Raw genomic sequence first — 15,405 nt, 5'->3', positions numbered from 1 at the left:
GAAGGGGGGGGTGGGGGTGTTCCTCTTATGTTTCTTTTAGATTAGCCAAGGAGGCTAATTTGTCATAATATGTCTGTTCCAAACGACCAAGTTTACACCTTCATTGTTGCAGCAGAATGTTAATTCTTGTAATTACCCCTCCCGGATCCGGGAGCGTTGTCATCAACTACAGTACTTAGCGTAACGCAACGGACAAAAAAAAACTAGTGCCCCCGAGATTCAACAGGTTTTAAGACTATAAAACGTTGTCCAGGAAAGATTGTATTGGCTAATAATAGTTTTTTGGTAGATGTCTGTATCTGTAGGACTGTTTTAGAACCATGTAATTTATTGGGCTGCGATGCTTCATGGTTGGGTTCTGCTTTTCTCAGAGACTGTGATTTTTTTACTGTGGTCTGAGAGAGGTGTTAGTGGGCTGACTGTGAAGGATCTGAGAGACTCTGGGTTTAGGTCGGTGAGGAAGTAGTCTTCAGTGCTGCTGCCAAGGGATGAGCTGTAGGTTGTACCTTCCAAAAGAGTCCCCTCTCAGCCTACCATTGACTATGTACAGACCCAGTGTTCCACAGAGCTGTAGGTGTACCGACCAAAAGAGTCCCCTCTCAGCCTACCATTGACTATGTACAGACCCAGTGTTCCACAGAGCTGTAGGTGTCCCGACCAAAAGAGTCCCCTCTCAGCCTACCATTGACTATGTACAGACCCAGTGTTCCACAGAGCTGTAGGTGTACCGACCAAAAGAGTCCCCTCTCAGCCTACCATTGACTATGTACAGACCCAGTGTTCCACAGAGCTGTAGGTGTACCGACCAAAAGAGTCCCCTCTCAGCCTACCATTGACTATGTACAGACCCAGTGTTCCACAGAGCTGTAGGTGTACCGACCAAAAGAGTCCCCTCTCAGCCTACCATTGACTATGTACAGACCCAGTGTTCCACAGAGCTGTAGGTGTCCCTACCAAAAGAGTCCCCTCTCAGCCTACCATTGACTATGTACAGACCCAGTGTTCCACAGAGCTGTAGGTGTACCGACCAAAAGAGTCCCCTCTCAGCCTACCATTGACTATGTACAGACCCAGTGTTCCACAGAGCTGTAGGTGTACCGACCAAAAGAGTCCCCTCTCAGCCTACCATTGACTATGTACAGACCCAGTGTTCCACAGAGCTGTAGGTGTCCCGACCAAAAGAGTCCCCTCTCAGCCTACCATTGACTATGTACAGACCCAGTGTTCCACAGAGCTGTAGGTGTACCGACCAAAAGAGTCCCCTCTCAGCCTACCATTGACTATGTACAGACCCAGTGTTCCACAGAGCTGTAGGTGTACCGACCAAAAGAGTCCCCTCTCAGCCTACCATTGACTATGTACAGACCCAGTGTTCCACAGAGCTGTAGGTGTACCTACCAAAAGAGTCCCCTCTCAGCCTACCATTGACTATGTACAGACCCAGTGTTCCACAGAGCTGTAGGTGTACCGACCAAAAGAGTCCCCTCTCAGCCTACCATTGACTATGTACAGACCCAGTGTTCCACAGAGCTGTAGGTGTACCGACCAAAAGAGTCCCCTCTCAGCCTACCATTGACTATGTACAGACCCAGTGTTCCACAGAGCTGTAGGTGTCCCTACCAAAAGAGTCCCCTCTCAGCCTACCATTGACTATGTACAGACCCAGTGTTCCACAGAGCTGTAGGTGTACCGACCAAAAGAGTCCCCTCTCAGCCTACCATTGACTATGTACAGACCCAGTGTTCCACAGAGCTGTAGGTGTACCGACCAAAAGAGTCCCCTCTCAGCCTACCATTGACTATGTACAGACCCAGTGTTCCACAGAGCTGTAGGTTGTACCTTCCAAAAGAGTCCCCTCTCAGCCTACCATTGACTATGTACAGACCCAGTGTTCCACAGAGCTGTAGGTGTCCCTACCAAAAGAGTCCCCTCTCAGCCTACCATTGACTATGTACAGACCCAGTGTTCCACAGAGCTGTAGGTGTACCGACCAAAAGAGTCCCCTCTCAGCCTACCATTGACTATGTACAGACCCAGTGTTCCACAGAGCTGTAGGTGTACCGACCAAAAGAGTCCCCTCTCAGCCTACCATTGACTATGTACAGACCCAGTGTTCCACAGAGCTGTAGGTGTACCGACCAAAAGAGTCCCCTCTCAGCCTACCATTGACTATGTACAGACCCAGTGTTCCACAGAGCTGTAGGTGTACCGACCAAAAGAGTCCCCTCTCAGCCTACCATTGACTATGTACAGACCCAGTGTTCCACAGAGCTGTAGGTGTACCGACCAAAAGAGTCCCCTCTCAGCCTACCATTGACTATGTACAGACCCAGTGTTCCACAGAGCTGTAGGTGTCCCTACCAAAAGAGTCCCCTCTCAGCCTACCATTGACTATGTACAGACCCAGTGTTCCACAGAGCTGTAGGTGTACCGACCAAAAGAGTCCCCTCTCAGCCTACCATTGACTATGTACAGACCCAGTGTTCCACAGAGCTGTAGGTGTACCGACCAAAAGAGTCCCCTCTCAGCCTACCATTGACTATGTACAGACCCAGTGTTCCACAGAGCTGTAGGTGTACCGACCAAAAGAGTCCCCTCTCAGCCTACCATTGACTATGTACAGACCCAGTGTTCCACAGAGCTGTAGGTGTACCGACCAAAAGAGTCCCCTCTCAGCCTACCATTGACTATGTACAGACCCAGTGTTCCACAGAGCTGTAGGTGTACCGACCAAAAGAGTCCCCTCTCAGCCTACCATTGACTATGTACAGACCCAGTGTTCCACAGAGCTGTAGGTGTACCTACCAAAAGAGTCCCCTCTCAGCCTACCATTGACTATGTACAGACCCAGTGTTCCACAGAGCTTTAGGTGTACCGACCAAAAGAGTCCCCTCTCAGCCTACCATTGACTATGTACAGACCCAGTGTTCCACAGAGCTGTAGGTGTACCGACCAAAAGAGTCCCCTCTCAGCCTACCATTGACTATGTACAGACCCAGTGTTCCACAGAGCTGTAGGTGTACCGACCAAAAGAGTCCCCTCTCAGCCTACCATTGACTATGTACAGACCCAGTGTTCCACAGAGCTGTAGGTGTACCTACCAAAAGAGTCCCCTCTCAGCCTACCATTGACTATGTACAGACCCAGTGTTCCACAGAGCTGTAGGTGTACCGACCAAAAGAGTCCCCTCTCAGCCTACCATTGACTATGTACAGACCCAGTGTTCCACAGAGCTGTAGGTGTACCGACCAAAAGAGTCCCCTCTCAGCCTACCATTGACTATGTACAGACCCAGTGTTCCACAGAGCTGTAGGTGTCCCTACCAAAAGAGTCCCCTCTCAGCCTACCATTGACTATGTACAGACCCAGTGTTCCACAGAGCTGTAGGTGTACCTACCAAAAGAGTCCCCTCTCAGCCTACCATTGACTATGTACAGACCCAGTGTTCCACAGAGCTGTAGGTGTACCGACCAAAAGAGTCCCCTCTCAGCCTACCATTGACTATGTACAGACCCAGTGTTCCACAGAGCTGTAGGTGTACCTTCCAAAAGAGTCCCCTCTCAGCCTACCATTGACTATGTACAGACCCAGTGTTCCACAGAGCTGTAGGTGTCCCTACCAAAAGAGTCCCCTCTCAGCCTACCATTGACTATGTACAGACCCAGTGTTCCACAGAGCTGTAGGTGTACCGACCAAAAGAGTCCCCTCTCAGCCTACCATTGACTATGTACAGACCCAGTGTTCCACAGAGCTGTAGGTGTACCGACCAAAAGAGTCCCCTCTCAGCCTACCATTGACTATGTACAGACCCAGTGTTCCACAGAGCTGTAGGTGTACCTACCAAAAGAGTCCCCTCTCAGCCTACCATTGACTATGTACAGACCCAGTGTTCCACAGAGCTGTAGGTGTCCCTACCAAAAGAGTCCCCTCTCAGCCTACCATTGACTATGTACAGACCCAGTGTTCCACAGAGCTGTAGGTGTACCTACCAAAAGAGTCCCCTCTCAGCCTACCATTGACTATGTACAGACCCAGTGTTCCACAGAGCTGTAGGTGTCCCTACCAAAAGAGTCCCCTCTCAGCCTACCATTGACTATGTACAGACCCAGTGTTCCACAGAGCTGTAGGTGTACCGACCAAAAGAGTCCCCTCTCAGCCTACCATTGACTATGTACAGACCCAGTGTTCCACAGAGCTGTAGGTGTCCCTACCAAAAGAGTCCCCTCTCAGCCTACCATTGACTATGTACAGACCCAGTGTTCCACAGAGCTGTAGGTGTACCGACCAAAAGAGTCCCCTCTCAGCCTACCATTGACTATGTACAGACCCAGTGTTCCACAGAGCTGTAGGTGTACCTACCAAAAGAGTCCCCTCTCAGCCTACCATTGACTATGTACAGACCCAGTGTTCCACAGAGCTGTAGGTGTCCCTACCAAAAGAGTCCCCTCTCAGCCTACCATTGACTATGTACAGACCCAGTGTTCCACAGAGCTGTAGGTGTCCCTACCAAAAGAGTCCCCTCTCAGCCTACCATTGACTATGTACAGACCCAGTGTTCCACAGAGCTGTAGGTGTCCCTACCAAAAGAGTCCCCTCTCAGCCTACCATTGACTATGTACAGACCCAGTGTTCCACAGAGCTGTAGGTGTCCCTACCAAAAGAGTCCCCTCTCAGCCTACCATTGACTATGTACAGACCCAGTGTTCCACAGAGCTGTAGGTGTCCCGACCAAAAGAGTCCCCTCTCAGCCTACCATTGACTATGTACAGACCCAGTGTTCCACAGAGCTGTAGGTGTACCGACCAAAAGAGTCCCCTCTCAGCCTACCATTGACTATGTACAGACCCAGTGTTCCACAGAGCTGTAGGTGTACCGACCAAAAGAGTCCCCTCTCAGCCTACCATTGACTATGTACAGACCCAGTGTTCCACAGAGCTGTAGGTGTACCGACCAAAAGAGTCCCCTCTCAGCCTACCATTGACTATGTACAGACCCAGTGTTCCACAGAGCTGTAGGTGTACCTACCAAAAGAGTCCCCTCTCAGCCTACCATTGACTATGTACAGACCCAGTGTTCCACAGAGCTGTAGGTGTCCCTACCAAAAGAGTCCCCTCTCAGCCTACCATTGACTATGTACAGACCCAGTGTTCCACAGAGCTGTAGGTGTACCGACCAAAAGAGTCCCCTCTCAGCCTACCATTGACTATGTACAGACCCAGTGTTCCACAGAGCTGTAGGTGTACCTACCAAAAGAGTCCCCTCTCAGCCTACCATTGACTATGTACAGACCCAGTGTTCCACAGAGCTGTAGGTGTCCCTACCAAAAGAGTCCCCTCTCAGCCTACCATTGACTATGTACAGACCCAGTGTTCCACAGAGCTGTAGGTGTCCCTACCAAAAGAGTCCCCTCTCAGCCTACCATTGACTATGTACAGACCCAGTGTTCCACAGAGCTGTAGGTGTCCCTACCAAAAGAGTCCCCTCTCAGCCTACCATTGACTATGTACAGACCCAGTGTTCCACAGAGCTGTAGGTGTCCCTACCAAAAGAGTCCCCTCTCAGCCTACCATTGACTATGTACAGACCCAGTGTTCCACAGAGCTGTAGGTGTCCCGACCAAAAGAGTCCCCTCTCAGCCTACCATTGACTATGTACAGACCCAGTGTTCCACAGAGCTGTAGGTGTACCGACCAAAAGAGTCCCCTCTCAGCCTACCATTGACTATGTACAGACCCAGTGTTCCACAGAGCTGTAGGTGTACCGACCAAAAGAGTCCCCTCTCAGCCTACCATTGACTATGTACAGACCCAGTGTTCCACAGAGCTGTAGGTGTACCGACCAAAAGAGTCCCCTCTCAGCCTACCATTGACTATGTACAGACCCAGTGTTCCACAGAGCTGTAGGTGTACCTACCAAAAGAGTCCCCTCTCAGCCTACCATTGACTATGTACAGACCCAGTGTTCCACAGAGCTGTAGGTGTCCCTACCAAAAGAGTCCCCTCTCAGCCTACCATTGACTATGTACAGACCCAGTGTTCCACAGAGCTGTAGGTGTACCGACCAAAAGAGTCCCCTCTCAGCCTACCATTGACTATGTACAGACCCAGTGTTCCACAGAGCTGTAGGTGTACCGACCAAAAGAGTCCCCTCTCAGCCTACCATTGACTATGTACAGACCCAGTGTTCCACAGAGCTGTAGGTGTACCTACCAAAAGAGTCCCCTCTCAGCCTACCATTGACTATGTACAGACCCAGTGTTCCACAGAGCTGTAGGTGTACCTACCAAAAGAGTCCCCTCTCAGCCTACCATTGACTATGTACAGACCCAGTGTTCCACAGAGCTGTAGGTGTACCTACCAAAAGAGTCCCCTCTCAGCCTACCATTGACTGTGTACAGACCCAGTGTTCCACAGAGCTGTAGGTGTACCGACCAAAAGAGTCCCCTCTCAGCCTACCATTGACTATGTACAGACCCAGTGTTCCACAGAGCTGTAGGTGCTTTTTTTTTTTTTCACTTTGTCATAGTTGTTTCTGAGGAGGATATGTGAGGAGGGAAAGGTTGTTGCTTCCCGATAGGTGTTTATCCCCATGACTGTTAACCAGATAAAGAATTCTCCTGTTTTTGATCAATTCGATTGAATGATTTAGTTCAGATTTATACCATATTATCATTCCCCCTGAGTCTCTGCCCTGTCCTGAGTCTCTGCCCTGTCCTGAGTCTCTGCCCTGTCCTGAGTCTCTGCCCTGTCCTGAGTCTCTGCCCTGTCCTGAGTCTCTGCCCTGTGTGATTCCTTTTAATTTAGTGGATGGTATGATTATCTCCCTATGACCTAGTGGCCAGCCAGTGGAAACATCACCTCTGCACCATGTTTCCTGTAGTACTACAATATCAACATCAGCAATTTCTTTCAGGAAGTCTGGGTTTCTGCTCTTTAGCCCAGAAGCAAAGGACTCCAATCCTTGTAAATTCCACGCAACGTAAAAATATTTCAGAACTGTTTTTCTCTCTGTTTTACCTTCAAAATGAGACAATCCAACAAGAACTATTAAAATAGGATTTTTAAATTAACGTTAACGCTTATTATGCAAATGTGATTTGTTTATAATTTAAGATTGTATTTGTGTCATGTCACTTGGGTGGATGTCGTGTGAGGATGCTGGAGCTGTTGTGCTCATCTTACCGTGACCCTCGGCCTATCACATGTGAGCATCCGTGACCCTCGGCCTATCACATGTGAGCATCCGTGACCCTCGGCCTATCACATGTGAGCATCCGTGATCCTCGGCCTATCACATGTGAGCATCCGTGACCCTCGGCCTATCACATGTGAGCATCCGTGACCCTGGGCCTATCACATGTGAGCATCCGTGACCCTGGGCCTATCACATGTGAGCGTCCGTGACCCCGGGCCTATCACATGTGAGCGTCCGTGACCCTGGGCCTATCACATGTGAGCGTCTGTGACCCTGGGCCTATCACATGTGAGCGTCCGTGACCCTGGGCCTATCACATGTGAGCGTCCGTGACCCTGGGCCTATCACATGTGAGCGTCCGTGACCCTCGGCCTATCACATGTGAGCGTCCGTGACCCTCGGCCTATCACATGTGAGCGTCCGTGACCCTCGGCCTATCACATGTGAGCATAGTAGACTGTTTGTCACTCATTTCATTGGTGGGTGCTGGGCCAGTTCCTCTCTTACAGCCTGCTGGGCTGTGGTCCGGGCTGTTGTCTTTGTGATCTTGGGGGAGTGGAGATTGCTCCGCTGTTCCTGGGTAGAGAGGTCTGGCTGCTGTTTTAAAGCTACGTCCTTGACAGTCTTGGCAAGGATTGGGGACTGTCTCCCTGTACAGGTGAACATTGTCATAGAGACAACCCCTATCGAGAGTGGGATATTGGGTCGCAGGGCACGGTCCCCGGAGAGGCTGGTGTTTTTATTCTTTGGATTGTAGCAGGGTGGAAGTCCTTCCTCTGAAGAAGGTTTGACACCATGATCCTTGAGTTGGGGAAGATTGCGGAGGCCTTCTCAATCACTCCCCGAAGTGAAGTCGCCACCCTCTCCTGCTGAGCACGCAGGTCGTTGCTTCCGGTGTGTATGATTATGTGGCTTGGCGACCCGAGATGGGCCTTATCAAGCAACACCATGGCACTCTGCGTTGTTGGGCACCACACCTTTCTCCTTTTGTGTCTGGGGAAAAGTTTATTCTCCTGAACAAACTTCCCATTTGAGTCCATCAACAGGATGATGTCAGCCAGTGCTTCTTCTGGTATGGAGGGGGTGGAGTGGGGGCTGGTGGGTGTTGGAGCTGGGGTGTGGCTGGTCTGTTTCTTCTGGACTGGAGGGGGCAGAGGGGGGGCTGGTGGGTGTTGGAGCTCTAGCTGCTCCTGCATCCTGTCCTCTGTTCTCTGTCTCTCCTGCAGCCTGTCCTCTGTTCTCTGTCTCTCCTGCAGCCTGTCCTCTGTTCTCTTTCTCTCCTGCAGCCTGTCCTCTGTCCTCTTTCTCTCCTGCAGCCTGTCCTCTGTCCTCTTTCTCTCCTGCAACCTGTCCTCTGTCCTCTTTCTCTTCTGCAGTCAGCCAGCTCTCTCTTGAGTCCGTCTCTCTCTTGCTGAACCTCTTTCAGCTGTGTTGCAAGGCTGCTGTCCTGCTCTGTCCTCACCTTGGTTAGGAGCTCCTCTAAGGTGTGGTCGTCTGGTGTCTGTTTGCTCACACTCTCCCTGAGCAGGACCACCTCCCCCTCCAGTTTGGTGAACTCATTCCTCATGGCAGCCATGGTGGTGAGGAGGGCCACCTCCCCCTCCAGTCTGGTGAACTCATCCCTCATAGCAGCCATGGTGGTGAGGAGGGCCTGAGCCTGCTCTGCACTGAGGGGGTCGTTCTCCTCCTGGGGCATGTCCTCCACTATGGTGGTGAGAGTAGGGATGAGGGTGGTGCTGCTGAGAGGGCATGTCACTGGTGGTGTCCTTCTTTCCCCACGTTCTCTCCTTAATGGTCTGAAAGTCTGTTTCAAACAGCCTAATGTTACCATGCACCATGACAGTCCCGGTCTTGTAGAGGTTTATTGTTATCATGGTGCTGTCAGGGGGCTGTCTGACTTTCAGCTTCCACCCATTACAGACTGCTGAGCGCCATGCGTTTGGCTGGTCAGTGAGAAAGATGAGATTACTCATATCACAGTTTTTTGTGTAGGTCTACAAAAAGAGTTTCTGGCCTCTTGCTTTAGTGGTTTCTGTTTTAAAAGCTTTCCCCGTTGTGTCATTTTTGTCCTCTGGAAGGTGGGGGGGGGGACATTTTGTCCTCTGAGGGGGGGACATGGTGCCTGTGGGCTCTGCTACTACTGCTGCTGCTCCGCTGTCCCGCTGCCATGGCAACTAGTTGTATTTGTCTTCAGCTGTTGCTACCTAGTTAGCTGTAATTTAGCTAAAAAAAAATCTGCAAAAATAGTGAAAAAATATTTACACCAAAAAAAAAAAACTGAATATATGTTTAAAGTTAGAGTCCTTGCTCCTTTTGTGTTTGACTCACTCAGTTTGGTCGTTTGATGTAGTTGTATCAAGGTTTGTTCTAGCTAAACTTTTCTGGCTAGCTTGATAGCCTGCTGGCTAGGTTTTTGTTGTGTAGCTAGCGAGAGTCAACTTAATTTGTCAACTTAAAGTTAGCTTTTTTTTTTCTATTCTGATTGAATAGAGTTGTTCATCACTTCTTCTTTTTACAACCAGTGTTTCTCTCGTTTGCTTTATTGGCATGTACATATTGTCACTATGGATATTTACAATAATAAAATAATAAGAATCAAAACTGTTACTGTTGTCCCGTTGACAACAATAACCAAGGGTCAAAACAACCAGACATTGAACAATAACAATAAACATATAAGACATGTGCGGGTTGATTGGTCTGTCAGACACTGTCCCTCATCTTATGGCAGGCAGCAATGTAGTGCGCTGCCAACCCACAGCTCTCTGCGTCCTCCCCCAACAGGATGGGTAGTCTATCCTCATCAGAACCTTGAGTTTCATTTCCTCAAATTTGGCACGTTTGACATTTTGTAAGGAAATGCAGCTCTGTCTCAATGGTTGCACAGCCTTCTCTCTCTCTCTCGCTCGCTCTCTCGGTTCGCTTTATTGGAATGACATAACAATGTACATATTGCCAAAGCTTTCTTTGGAGATTTACAATATTAACATAATCAAAATTGTCAACGGGACAACAATAACCAAGGTTCAAAATAGCCATACATTGAACAATAAGCATATAGGACATGTGCAGGTTGATTGATCTGTCAGACACTGTCCCTCATCTTATGGCAGGCAGCAATGTAGTGCGCTGCCAACCCACAGCTCTCTGCGTCCTCCCCAACAGGATGGGAAGTCTATTCTCATCAAGAGGTCTTTGAAACCTTGAATGAGGGTTTCACATTTGGGGAAATGACACTCTCTAATTGTTTTATATTTTTGACATTTTGTCAGGAAATGCAGCTCTATCTCAGGTTCTGCTGTGGTGCCGTGGTTGTACAGCCTTTCCTCTACAGGGAGCCAGGTTTTCCTGTGTCTACCCTTCTCAATGGCAAGGCTGTGCTCACTGAGCCTGCACTATGTCAAGGTTTTTCTAAGGTTTTGAGCAGTAACCATGGTCAATAACCCATAATGACACAGTAAAAACAGTTTTTTTTCTAAAAATTTTGCAAATGTATTATAAATAAAAAAATGTAAAAATCATATTTCCATAAGTATTCAGATCCTTTACTCAGTACTTTGTTGAAGCACCTTTGGCAGTGATTACAGTCTCAAGTCTTGCTACAAGCTTGGCACACCTGTATTTGGGAGTTTCTCCCAGTTTCTCCCATTTCTTCTCTACAGATCCTCTCAAGCTCTGTCAGGTTGGATGGGGAGCGTTGCTGCAGTTAAGGTTTAAGTCCAGGCTCTGGCTGGGCCACTCAAGGACATTTAGAGACTTGTCTTGGCTGTGTGCTTAGGGTCGTTGTCCTGTTGGAAGGTGAACATTCGCCTCAGTCTGAGAACCTGCTCCAGTGCGCTCAGGATTTCATCAAGGATCTTTCTGTACTTTACCTTTCCCTTGATCCTGACAAGTGTTTGTTTAACCTTTATTTAACTAGGTAAGTCAGTTAAGAACAAATTATTATTTACAATGATGGCCTGCCCCGGCCAAACTTGGACGAGCTTGGGCCAATCTTGCGTCGACCTATGGGTCTCCCAATCACGGCCAGATGAGATACAGCCTGGATTCGAACCAGGGACTGTAGTGATGCCTCTTGCACTGAGATGCAGTGTCTTAGACCGGTGCACCACTCGGGAGCCCCGTACTAAGCCTGGCGCTGAAAAACATCCCCACAGCATGACGCTGCCACCACCACGATTCACCGTAGGGATGGTACCAGGTTTACTCCAGACGTGATGCTTGGCATTCAGACCAAGAGTTGAATGTTGGTTTCATTAGACCAGAGAATCTTGTTTCTCATGGTCTAAGAGTCCTTTAGGTGACTTTTGGCAAACTCCAAGTGTGCTATCATATGCCTTTTACTAATGAGTGGCTTCCGTCTGGCCACTCTACCATAAAGGCCTGATTGGTGGTGCTGCAGAGATGGTTGTCCTTCTGGAAGGTTCTCTCATCTCCACAGACTCTGGAGCTCTGTCAGAGTGACCAACGGTTCTTGGTGACCTCCTTGACCAAGGCCCTTCTCCCCCGATTGCTCAGTTTAGGAAGAGTCTTGGTGGTTCCAAACTTCCATTTAAAAATTATGGAGGCCACTGTGTTCTTGGGGACCTTCAATGCTGCAGAAATGTTTTGGTACCCTTCCCCAGATCTGTGCCTCCACACAATCCTGTCTCGGAGCTCTATGGACAATTCTTCAGACCTCATGGCTTTGGTTTTTGCTCTGACAGGCAGTGTCAACTATGGGACCTTATATAGACAGGTGTGTGTCTAACCAAATCATGTCCAATCAATTGAATTTACCACAAGTGGACTCCAAGTTGTAGAAACATCTCAAGGATGATCAGTGGAAATAGGATGCACCTGAGCTCAACTTCAAGTCTCATAGTAAAGTGTCTGAATACTTATGTAAATCTGGTATTTGTTTATGCTTTGTCATTATGGCGTATTGTGTGTAGATTGAGGGAGGGGGGGACATTTGAATTGTAACAAAATGTGAAAAATTCAAGGGATCTGAATACTTTCCCGAATGCGCTGTATATTTTATCCTCTAGTGACACCCCGTCCCGGATCCAGGAGCGTAATCATCGACTGACACTAATTAGCATAACGCAACGGACATAAATATTACTAGAAATTATTCCTATTCATGAAAATCACAAGTGAAATATATTGAGACACAGCTTAGACTTTTGTTAATCACCCTGTCATCTCAGATTTTCAAAATATGCTTTACAACCAAAGCAAGACAAGCATTTGTGTAAGTTTATCGATAGCCTAGCATAGCATTATGTCCAGCTAGCAGCAGGTAACTTGGTCACGAAAATCAGAAAAGCAATCAAATTAAATCGTTTACCTTTGATGAGCTTTGGATGTTTTCACTCACGAGACTCCCAGTTAGATAGCCCAATGTTCCTTTTTTCCAAAAATATTATTTTTGTAGGCGAAATAGCTCCGTTTGTTCTTCACGATTGGCTGAGAAATCGACCGGAAATTTCGGTCACGACAACGCCAAAAAATATTCCACATTAGCTCCATAATATCGACAGAAACATGGCAAACGTTGTTTATAATCAATCCTCAAGGTGTTTTTCAAATATCTATTCGATAATATATCCACCGGGACAATTGGTGTTTCAGTAGGACCGATTGGAAAAATGGCTACCTCTGTATTTTACGCGAGAATCACTCTGAGAGCCATCAGGTGACCATTTACACAATGTAGCCGCTTACGGGTATTCTCCAACATAAATGCGTAAAACTACGTCACAATGCTGTAGACACCTTGGGGAATACGTAGAAAAAGTAATCTGGTTGATAGCCCACTTCCAGATTGGATTTTTCTCAGGCTTTCGCCTGCAATATCAGTTCTGTTATACTCACAGACAATATTTTTACAGTTTTGGAAACTTTAGAGTGTTTTCTATCCTAAGCTGTCAATTATATGCATATTCTAGCATCTTGTCCCGACAAAATATCCCGTTTACTTTGGGAACGTTGTTTTTCCAAAAATGAAAATACTGCCCCCTAGGCACAAGAGGTTAAGAATGTCATCTTTAAGAAGGAACACCAAAATAAAAGCTAGACCATCAGGGAGAATTAAAAAAAAAAAAAATCCCAAAACAATTTAATTTAGCAGTATTAATTTTGTTTGAGCAAAGTAACACATCGTTAGTAGAGCTAGGTGATCTGGATAAACAGTCATACGACCGACCATACATTGACCCATTTTGCTCGATAAGATAAATACAACAATAATATTGTTTAATGCACAGTGACTTTCCGTTAGTGGCAGGGCTCTAGACTAAATGTTTCTAGTGCCAAGTAAGACATGAACCATGTTGTCTATTTCCTCTTACATGTTCAGGGAATGCATGGTGGATATTTTGATGTCAACAGTAGGGATCCAGAATAATCAGATGTATTTTTGTCTCGATAGAGATTATTTTTGCATGTTTTTTTGTTTTTGTCCTAGGTTATATGCAACACCATTTACCACCCGAGGAAGTGGGAACTCAAAACACATTAGCTAGTTTGCAAACGTTTAAATATATTGTTGCTAGATATCCATGCAATTCATCTAACAATAACTTTTTTTGCATCCATTCCTCTGCCGGATCGTCTCAATGACGTTCTCTGTTTGTAAAGTGGTGTTATTTCCTCTATATTAACAGTTGAGAAATAATTACAATACTCAAATGAAGCTGAGAACCTCCTTTTTATATATATATAAATATATAAACAGAATCTGTAGTTAAAACGTTTGTCTTTCCCACAATTACATTTTGAATTGTTGCTCGACTGTCAGTAATGCTCTTATCAGAATGCATCTCTCCCTTCACTTTGTGTGCAAAAGGGGGGAGTGGGAGTGAGAGCCAGCAGGGCAGAGGGCAGAGGCAGCAGGGCAGATACTTTCATTGCAGGTTAATGCACGTTATTGTTGACCAAATAAGGGTTTTAGAACAAAAGCATCTACAGGAACGTAGCCTAATCACAGAAATTGCCGACATAAGTAAAATTGCTTCCGTAAGAATAACAACGTTGGTTTCAGTATTTATTTTAATTTTTTCCGCTCTGAACTTTAGTCAAGCAAAAGACATTGCTGAAATTAGCTTTAAGACTGCAACATTTCTCTTAGCTTAGGTAAGTCAGTTAAGAACAAATTCTTATTTTCAATGACTGCCTAGGAACAGTGGGTTAACTGCCTGTTCAAGGGCAGAACGACAGATTTGTACCTTGTCAGCTCGGGGATTTGAACTTGCAATCTTCCGGTTACTAGTCCAAAGCTGTGGTTAGGAACCCCCCCCCCCCCTCCCCCCATGTGGTTAGGAACCTCCCCCTCATCCCCCCCAATGTGGTTAGGAACCCCCCCCCCTCATCCCCCCCAATGTGGTTAGGAACCCCCCCCTCACCCCTCCCATGTGGTTAGGAACCCCCCCCAATGTGGTTAGGACCCCCCCCCCCCCCCCCATGTGGTTAGCATGTACTGTAACAACAGTAGATACTGTATGATAGATGCTCCTCTTGTACTTCATATCCAGGCCCAGAGGTGGCGCTATCTGAGGAGGAGGAGGAGGATGTTGACCTGACGCTGCAGAAGAACGACAGCGGGGTGGAGTCGGCTCTGCTCTATGCCAAGGCCTGGTCTAAGTACACCAAAGATCTGCTGGCCTGGGTCGACAAACGCCTGGGACTGGGTTAGTTAGACACATGCATTCACCTGCAAGCATGCACACACGCATGACCTACACACACATACACGGCTCACACATACACGGCTCACACATACACACCTGGCTAGAAAATAGCCCAGGCCCAACTCATATCAGTATTTACCTCAGATCTTCAGTCAAAACCTACTAATGAAATAAATGCAATCAAAATGCTGATACTCATTTCATTCATTTAATTAACAAGTTATGAGTAACACCCAATTCCAAGGAAAACGTTATTGTCCCCTTTACACTCAGTAACTGATTGTGCCACCTTTTAGCAGCAATGAATCCAACCAACCACTTCCTGTAGTTGATCAGTCCACCTTTTAGCAGCAATGACTCCAACCAACCACTTCCTGTAGTTGATCAGTCCACCTTTTAGCAGCAATGACTCCAACCAAACACTTCCTGTAGTTGATCAGTCCACCTTTTAGCAGCAATGACTCCAACCAACCACTTCCTGTATGTAGTTGATCAGTCCACCTTTTAGCAGCAATGACTCCTGTAGTCACTTCCTGTA

The 15,405-nt window shown here is 47.3% G+C and overlaps 1 protein-coding gene across 1 annotated transcript in view; it reads left to right on the top strand.

Moving 5' to 3' along the window:
• Positions 1–15,405, top strand: part of LOC139396961 (rho GTPase-activating protein 29-like) — a 45,006-nt gene that overhangs the window by 4,514 nt on the left and 25,087 nt on the right. Inside the window, exon 3 of the mRNA XM_071143895.1 lies at positions 14,712–14,867. Within this exon, the coding sequence (XP_070999996.1) occupies positions 14,712–14,867 (156 nt within the window). The remainder of the gene's footprint in view (positions 1–14,711; positions 14,868–15,405) is intronic.

Source organism: Oncorhynchus clarkii, unplaced genomic scaffold, assembly GCF_045791955.1.
Source record: "Oncorhynchus clarkii lewisi isolate Uvic-CL-2024 unplaced genomic scaffold, UVic_Ocla_1.0 unplaced_contig_6734_pilon_pilon, whole genome shotgun sequence".
Taxonomy (NCBI): domain Eukaryota; kingdom Metazoa; phylum Chordata; class Actinopteri; order Salmoniformes; family Salmonidae; genus Oncorhynchus; species Oncorhynchus clarkii.
This window is presented reverse-complemented; position numbering and strand designations above follow the sequence as displayed.